General features: G+C 37.6%; 1 protein-coding gene across 3 annotated transcripts in view; it reads left to right on the top strand.

Moving 5' to 3' along the window:
* fam216a (family with sequence similarity 216 member A) overlaps positions 1-6,044 on the top strand; it is a 31,029-nt gene extending 24,985 nt beyond the window's left edge. For all 3 annotated transcript variants that reach the window (XM_043715691.2, XM_043715692.2, XM_043715690.2), the window contains exons 5-7: positions 142-316; positions 4,496-4,580; positions 5,736-6,044. In XM_043715691.2, coding sequence (XP_043571626.2) covers positions 142-316; positions 4,496-4,580; positions 5,736-5,786 — 311 coding nt within the window. In that variant the 3' untranslated portion in view covers positions 5,787-6,044. The remainder of the gene's footprint in view (positions 1-141; positions 317-4,495; positions 4,581-5,735) is intronic.
* The last annotated feature ends 3,286 nt before the right edge of the window (positions 6,045-9,330 follow it).

Below are 9,330 nucleotides of genomic sequence, written 5' to 3'. Positions count from 1 at the left end.
AATCAGGATACTTACACCAGAGTTTTACCCTTTAAATTGATTTTGAGGCAAATTTGTGGGGCTAAAATTAATAAAATTTCCCCATTTAATAATCTGACTATCCTGTTTGTTCAATCATGTATTCTCATTTGTCTACACCAGGGTATATAACCCCACGTGAATTTCAGAAGTACACTGATTATCTCACAAAACAGTCCCACCAAGAAATCTGGAAGCAAAGCAGCAGGTCATCAACAGCTCCAAGCTCTAAGCAGTCACCAACTTTACAAGCTGGAAGACCACGTTTCCTCCCCATCATAGGGGACAGCAGCGGGAGGTTTGTATGTTTTACATTAATTTTCCTGCTTTATTCCCATCCCTCATTATCAAATCCAAGAATATTGCAGAATTAAAGATGGGTAGTTAATTTGTTATGAGTATTTATTTTACATAGTACTGGCCTGTTAATTCAGATCCTGATTAAAGAATGTCCATTAAGTTGGGAGCATGAATGTTAATAGATTTCAGACCTGCCTTTGATAGTCTCAGAAACCAGCATGTCGGATTACTCAAAGGTAGTCTTAGTTTAAGTTCAGGAGTGCACTGCTGCTGCCCAATATCGTGTTAGAATAATACTCAAGATAGCATATTTCTTACATGTCCTTTTAGTGTAGACTTCTTAACCTTTTCCAGAATATCAATGATATTTAATGCTATAGTCATGAAAGTATTTCTATACTCACCATAACATTTGGTATACAAATTGCATGGGGTTAAAAGATCAGGTGACTGAGAATAAGTGGAGCTTCAGCCCTTACAACTATCCCCTGGGTCTGAGATTCTTGCAGTTTGCATAATGAGAATTTGAGCTGCAAAGTTTATGAGCAAACTACCCAGGCACTCAGTGCAGGGAGCCATTCAAGTATCAGTACTAAATAGGAATATTTTGGTGGTAGAGACAGTAGAGTTAGGGAAATAAACAGTTCTGTACAGCTTCAAGGAGGATCTAGAATGCTGTGCTGCCTGCCCAGTACCAGGGATTAGGATATCTGCTTTGGATTAGAGAGGAACTCAGTGGAAAGGGGAAGATCCAGTTATTCTTGGCACATGTGGGTACCAATGACAAATGAGATTAGGAAAGAGGTTCCACTTGGGGAATTATGATCAGATAGAAACTAAATTTGAAAGTAGAGCTCTCTGTTAGTAATAATCCCAAGATGACATGAGCTGCAATTTGTAATGGGATAAATAAGGTTGGGAGCGAAGTATGAGGCTTAAGGACTGGTGTGGGAGAAATGGATTTTGATTCATAGAACATTAGTAGCTGTACTAGGGAAAATTGGCAGCTGTACTGTTGAAATGGGTTTAACGTGAACTGTGCTCTAGCAAATCACAACTTTGGCAGTAGAGACTGCTGTAAACAGAAGAGTGGGGGAAGGGGGTCATGAAAGAGATGTGGTCAATGAAGTATGGGGATAGGGAAGTTTTGATTATAAACAGTTTAAGATTAATTGCTCAATTCAATTGGATGATTCTATGATAGCTGCTGGTTCATGAGTTTTCAAAGAAATCAATTGAGAAATTTGATTACTTGATTTCCTCTTTTTAAAAATCCATTTCTAATTGGTACTTTGCATAGTTCTTGATAGTTCAAGTGAACAAATAGTGTTGCCAAGTAATGTTTTTAAAAAATTTTTCATGAGATCGGAGTGTTGCTGGCAAGGCCAGCACTCTTTGGCCATTACTAATTGCCCTCAGGAAAGTGGTCATAAGCTGCCTTCCTGAAGCGCTGCTTTCCATTTGGTATAGATGCACTCTGCTGTTCAGACGGAGCCTTCGAGTTTGATCCAAGAATGGTGAGGTTACTAAACCACTAATCCAGAGTTCTAAACTATTGTCCTGGGATAAGAGTTCAAAAAACACCAGGACAGATGGTGAAATTTGAATTCAATAAAAATCTAAAATGCAGAGCTTGTCTAATGTAACCATTGCTAATTGTTGTAAATGCCCAACTGGTTTACTAATGCCCTTATAGAGAGAAGGAAGCTGCCATCCTAACCCAGTTTGACCATGGTACGATTCAGTCCTTCAGGAAGATGGTTGACCCTTAACTGTCGTCTGAAATTGTCCAGCAAACCACTTAGTTCAAGGACAAGTAGTGAATGGATAATAAATGCTGCCCAGTCAGTGATGTCTGCTTCCACGAATAAAATAATAAGATATTAATAGGCCTGAACATTGGTAATAATTGCACAAATATTTCTATTTCTGACTTAATGATAGAAGTTTGAGGTGATGCATTTTGGGAGGTTAAATGAAAGAGGAAAGTACAGCACTTTTAGGAGCATTGATATACAAAGGAATCTTGGGCTGTAAGTCTACAGCTCCCTGAAAGTGGCAACTCAAGTGGATAATGTGGTCTAAAAGAGATATGTGTGAGGAACGAATTTACATAGAATGTGGTAGGTGCTTGGAACAGATTGCTAGGGCAGGTAGTAGAAGCAGAAACATTAGCAAAGTTTAAGATGCAATCAGACAGACAGGAGAGATTCTGACCACATGTAGGCAGATGGGATTAGTTTAAAATACCATCGTGGTCAGCACAGACATTGTGAGCCGAAGGGCTATTCCTGTCCTGTTCTACGTTTTATGTACATAGTATATCAGGGTAGTGATTTGGATAATGACGACCAGAGTGTGGAAGGAAGGGATACAATACAAATGTAACAGTGTACTAGCAAATAAAACCAGAGATTGGACTCATAACATTCATAACAAAATGGATAAATTGTTAGCACAGTTAGAAATAAACATGTACCAGCCAAGTTGTACTTGAATATTGAAGAATTCTTGACATTTTAAAAAAAATTAGTGCCTAGGAAAATATTAATTGAAGTCTTTAGTACAATACAGTGAGATGACTTTAGCTTGAAAAAGCAATTAGTACAATGTAGAATTATTTTGGATGGAGAAAAATGTGAGTTTACTTTATAGGACAGAAGAAATGCATTTGTACACTTCTAATTAGATACTTCATAACTCTCAAAAAGTTTCATCCAAGTGAAAAAAGGACCAAGTTGGCAGCATAAATTTGGCTAAATGAGGAAGATAAGGAAACTATCAAAATTGAATGATTTTACAAAATCTATAGCTAGATCATAAAATTGATAATCTTAAAAAAAGTACAGTATGAAAGTTAGCTAATATATAAACCAGGTAATAAGAGTTTCTACAGGTATTTAAAGAGGAAAATAGAAACTAAAGTTACTGTTGGTTTTCTAGAGTGGGAATTGATAAAGGAAATGTTAGATGTGTTAACAGGTCTTCACTGTTGAACTTAGAAAATTTCTCTAAGATGCAATTCAAATCAGGAGGTGAATGAGTGTTAAAACAATCATCATCCTCAGGGAAAAAATGATGGGGAAAGCCGAAACACTTAAAGGCTGACAAGATGGCCTACATCTTAGGTGTTTAAAAGAAGTGGCTCCAGAAATAGCAATACAAGCAGATTTTTATGCAACTGAATTTTTATTCCTTAATGCCCATTATTATGATAGGTAGCTCATTACCACATCACCTACCATGCTTCTTTCTGGAAAGAACATTTTAAACTACCACATTTAAACATTATATTCCCAAATAATTTCCACATAGGGGAGAAAAAAAACCCCAAAATTCTCTCAAACTTATTTATGGTAAAATCTGTCAATGGTCTATACCTATCCCCTATTAAGCTATGATTTGGAGATGGCGGTATTGGACTGGGGTGTACAAAGTTAAAAATCACAACACCAGGTTATAGTCCAACAGGTTTAATTGGAAGCACCAGCTTTTGGAGCGACACTCCATCAGCTGGTAGATTACCACCTAATGAAGGAGCGTCGCTATGAAAGCTAGTGTGCTTCCAATTAAACCTGTTGGACTATAACCTGGTGTTGAGATTTTTAACCTATTAAGCTACTAAACCCTCTGACAATATGCTACGCTCAGTAATGGAAATACATTTTTAGGAAATGTAGCTTCTACCATCTTATGCTTGGAAAACATAAGTTAAACTCTGATTTATCAGTTTTTTTTAAAAAAAACAAATGACTGGATGCTTGAAACATATAGGTCCCCGTTTGCACAGGTCTGTCAGTCAATCGCCAGAATGAATTTTTAAATGATCTAATTCCATCACTTAGCATTGTTTTATAAAAAAAGGTTGCGATTGGGACAAATGGCTATTTGATAAATGCTACAGTCCATCAACATCCAAACACAACCTAAATAAATTGATATACTAAGAATCAAGTATGAAAAATCAGTGGGATTAGTTTTGGATTACTGCAAAGATCAGTATAGACTAACAAAGTTATGGGAAGTGGCCTTTTAGCCTATGATGCTGTCTTCACTTTGCCTATTTATAAAGGCAAGAATTGCCTACTTAACAATATAATTAATTGTAACTAACAAGAGATGCAAAAGAAACAAGTCTTTCTCATCAAAATTTATAACATTTTTCTGCTGTTTGCAGGTTACATTCTCGAGCTCCAAGCAAAGTAAACCTTAAGACTAAGGGAGCCCATGTTCAACTCAAGCAAAGTGAACAAATTCAAAAGGTGAGTAATATTTAGACAGAACACCTTGCGGCAAGGAAAGTCAAGATTAATTCAGCAGGTAAGAGAATTCACTCAAATCGAACACTGGTTTTGTAGAAATCTCTAATCATTGCTCAGATATAATTGAAATTCAGCAAGATTTACAAAGGAGACTTGAAAACTCAAATGCATAATTGATTTCTGGTATAAGTGGCTTACAGTTTTAATGGAATATAAACCAGCAGTGCTGCTTGAACAGATCATGGGGGTTGACAAAATACCAGTTATTTGAAGATCTACAATTCTTGTAAAACAAGAGAGTGAAGCTCCAATAAATGAACAGACAGATAACATTTTAATAATGTTGCTTTATATGTTGCTCATTGAAGTGAGCATGATTTCATAGCAAAAAGCAAGTTGGTCTGACTTTTTGGCTATCCTTCCAGTATAAAATAGAATTAATGCTCCTTACTGGCACTGTAAGTGGGATAAGAATGCTTTGAATCCCAAGTTCAAACATGGCAAATTTTGTAGAAAGGTATTGGTGGGGGGAGGTGGGGGGGAAAGAAGAGGCATAGAGAAAGAAGACCTGCTACAGAGCTGAGGCAGAAGCAATTCTCCAGAATGCTGAAGAAACTGAGTGCACCTATCATCCCAGGTTACCCTCCCATCACTTAAAGTATTCTGCTAGTAATAGGTGGCTAGCAGGGGAACCATATCATTGGTTTAAAGTAAAGTAATGGCCAGCAATTAGGATATCCACGCTTTTTTACCTCTCTCACTTTTACCAAATTACTTAATAAACTAGCTAAAAAGTTCAAAATTGTTTGAGTGGAAAATGTCAGATACTAATTTGACTCCAGCATTCCCCCCCCACTCTATGGTTACCTTCCTACGGAGTTACTTTGCAACTAACAGGCAGCAGCAGAATCTCTCAAATAGGTACAGCACAAACCAAGACAATCTAGTTAAGTTGCACATAGATCATGGCTGATATTAATGTCAAATTCACAGTTGAAAAAAATTGTGCTTACATTAAATTGTATTTAATATTTCAGCTTTAATATGCAGTTTCATATTGCAAGAATTTCAAAACTTAAGTTGCAATATTTCCTTAAGTGACAAACAGGATTAAGCACAACCAATTAATTCTATGAAGTTCCATTCCATTTCCAGATCAAATCAGAACAAGCTAAGCAAGAACCAAGGAAAGAAACAAAGAAATGAAAATAGAATACCAGAGTTCTCAAAATATTACTTCAGAACTCTGCAGTCCTATTTTATTATTGATAGCGGTTGTCTTACAAATTTATGTTCTAACATTATTTATAAAATAATTAATTTTGAATTCTTTCACAAATAAAACCAAGACCAAATAGTTCTGATGCATGATAGGAGTAAAATATTGATGTTATTGCTCAGTGTGCAAATTCAAATGTATTAATGAGAAACAAAATTGCTGGACATAAACTACCGAAATACAATATTAAAAAATATTCTGATGAAAGGACGTGAGCCTAAAATGTTTTCTCCGGACAAATACTGCCTGAGCCGAGTATTTTCAGCATTATTTTTATTTTACATTTCCAGTATTTTGTAAGTTTAATTTTAAAAATATAATCTATGAATTCATAACATACATTGACTTGTTTCTATGTTTGTAGATGTGTGTACTAACTTTGTTCCAAATGAGTTGTTCAGTCATAATCTCATTTTACCATAGGGTTTCTATGCAATTTATACACAATCCATACTTCCTGCATTTTATGTTGTACATTACTCAAAAGAAAGAATGCAAGCTGATACTGCATTACAAGTTTGTCACTAAAATGCTCAACAAATGCCAGTTTCTACTAGATTTGCACTTTGATTTTGTTTGGTTAATTATGCACATTCACACACACACAAAAAAAAACCAAGTGTTAACAATCCTGCATTATAGAATCAGAGATGTACAGCATGGGAACAGACCCTTCGGACCAACCCGTCCATGCCAGATATCCCAACCCAATCTAGTCCCACCTGCCAGCACCTGGCCCATATCCCTCCAAACCCTTCCTATTCATATACCCATCCAAATGCTTCTTAAATGTTGCAATTGTACCAGACTTCCTGTGGCAGCTCATTCCATACACGTACCACCCTCTACGTGAAAAGGTTACACCTTAAGTCTCTTTTATATCTTTCACCCCCTCACCCTAAACCTATGCCCTCTAGTTCTGGACTCCCCGACCACAGGGAAAAGACTTAGTCTATTTACCCTATCCATGCCCCTCAAATTTTGTAAACCTCTATAAAGGTCACCCCCCCTCAGCCTCCGACACTCCAGGGAAAACAGCTCTTCTTGAACGAAGATCAAAAAGTCCAACTAGGGAGACAGGAGCAGTTAAATGTTGAAACAATATGTTAAGAAAATGTTAAAGCAATTTGGGGCAGCACAGTGGCTAGCATGGCTGCCTTTCGCGCTCGGGACCCAGGTTTGATTCCACCCTTGTGTGACTGTGCAAACTCCAGACAGACAGACTCAGTATCTGCACGGGTTTCCTCTAAGTGCTCCAGTTTCCTCTCACAGCCCAAAGATGTGCAGGTTCAGTGGATTGGCCATGGGAAGTGTAGTGTTAGGAGGATAGGTCTAGGAGCATTAGGTTATTTTCCAGAGGTTTCACACACAAGATGCAATTCACACACACACCAACTTCTGCAAACAGTTAAAAGTTTATTAAAGCTTGTATAAGCTAGGTGACCCCTCTGCCTCCCCTCAGACGTGCAAGATTGAATCAAAGTGAGGCCCTGAACAAAGAAAACATCCCCTTTTATGCAGGTCATTTGGTCATGCTCACAGATACTCTGGCCACTCCTCCAGTCACTGCCACTCAAGACAACCCCCAGTTACAAGTTACCCCAGGTACAATGGCAGGGTGAGATCACCCTCTGAGATAATGCAAATGCTAATGCCCTAATCCTGGGGAATTGTTATGCAGCTGATTTCCTGACTCAGTAATTCCCCAAGACAGTGCAGGTGCTGCATACCTAGCTTCAAGGGATGGCCAGAAAGTGTTTCTGGACGGAAAAAGATTGAGTGATAGTTTAACTTGACAATAGCAGGGGAGTAGTAGCAAATGACTGTCTAAATGAAGTGCGAATTACAATGCATTTTTTCATGATTGTTGTCCCCATCCAAAGACAGTGCAGTTCAACCCTTTAATGTCCAGAGAGGTATTCCCATTTAATCTTTTAAACATTACAGGAGGGTCAGTGTGGACTCAATAGTCAAATGACTAGTTTTCTCACTATGAGGATTCTATGAAATTAGTATGTAATATATCCTGATAATCAACCCAATTATCACATAGAAATGTTCCCTAGGAAATATGTTTCGATTTATGGCTTTTCAGTTGGCTTCTTTTAAAAATTTGAATTAAGCAAGGTAGCTTGATTTGGCCATTTCCCCATTTGGGCCTGCTGATATGTTAGAGTCACTATCAAACTGAAAAATCACAAGGGGATTTATTTCATATAACCAAATGAATATTTACTGGAAAATTTGAGCATTGCTTGAAACAAAGCACATTTTGTTAAAGCTTTGTTTAAAATTTTAAACATGGCAGTTTGAGACTGATTGATCCAGGCATTGCTCTGAGAAATTGAACAATTATTATTTTGGTCCCTTTTGTTGCATTGAAACAGGCGCTTAATTAACCTGGAAGGATAAGGGATGTCAAACATTTTAGCAATAGATAAAGTTAGCCGTCGAGCTGCTCTCATTTGGTAGAAAATCAAGTGGTTTTGTTACTAAACAGGATGATTGCATAAAGCCAAAACTATGTCCTGCCTAACACACAAGTGTGCTATATGAACTACAGTACAAACATGATGCTATGTAGCTGTACATACTATATGTAGCTAATTTAAAAATAGTGTTCCAGCGATTAAGCTGGTTAGAACAAAAATTAAAGATACCTTCCACAAGCATAAAATTGCTTTTGAAAGTAAACAAAGGCACATCTTCCTCAAATGGCTCTGATTTTAAACCATAGACATCTGAATGGCTAAAGGTGTGTCCTGATCGCTGCCAAGGTAAGAAGGGAATGAAAAGGTTAGTATGGTCCTGTGTTGGATTCTGGGGTGCCTCAAAACCTGAATTTTCCTAGCTTTTAAACTGTGTAGCATGATTTCATTTAAGAGCTATAACAGCAGTAACAAGTTTGGCACGGGAAAACAAAAGGAAGAATGAGAAATGCAGATGTCACATTTTTGGTGCCGAAGTACCCCATATTAGTGTTTTGTTTTTGAAAAATAAGCTTTTGTTCTTAGAATGAAAACTAACCTTCTGAAAAAGGGAGGTGGGCAAGGGGACAATGGCCATCAGACATCATGGAGTAGTTGTTCAGGGCCATTGGGCAAAGGGGTTCAGAAAATTTATTGACATTGAGAAAATAACTTAGAAATACAATACAGCAATAAGTACTTGGGGCAGGAGGGGGAAATCTTTTTGGTCAGTTCTCATTAAGCAGACCTTGTGGGCAGTGGTGCTCATTGGATAGTCAGACAGCAGTCTTCATAGAGTGGCCCTCATCAAGCAGATGAGCCAGAAGGGAAGAGTTCTCCAAAACCTCAGAGAATAGGAGGCCCTCCCCACCTGTTAAAGACAACCAAAGCATTCTGCACTGTCCTCTGGTATTTACCAATGAACCATCCCTAATTGTCATGGTTGATTAGATTAGATTACATTACATTACAGTGTGGAAACAGGCCCTTCGGCCCAACAAGT

This window comes from Chiloscyllium plagiosum, unplaced genomic scaffold (assembly GCF_037043375.1).
Source record: "Chiloscyllium plagiosum isolate Xiang-an unplaced genomic scaffold, Cpla_swu_hap1 HiC_scaffold_24, whole genome shotgun sequence".
In the NCBI taxonomy this organism is placed as follows: Eukaryota; Metazoa; Chordata; class Chondrichthyes; order Orectolobiformes; family Hemiscylliidae; genus Chiloscyllium; species Chiloscyllium plagiosum.
The sequence above is the reverse complement of the archived record's forward strand: the minus strand, read 5'-3'. Positions and strand labels throughout refer to the sequence as shown.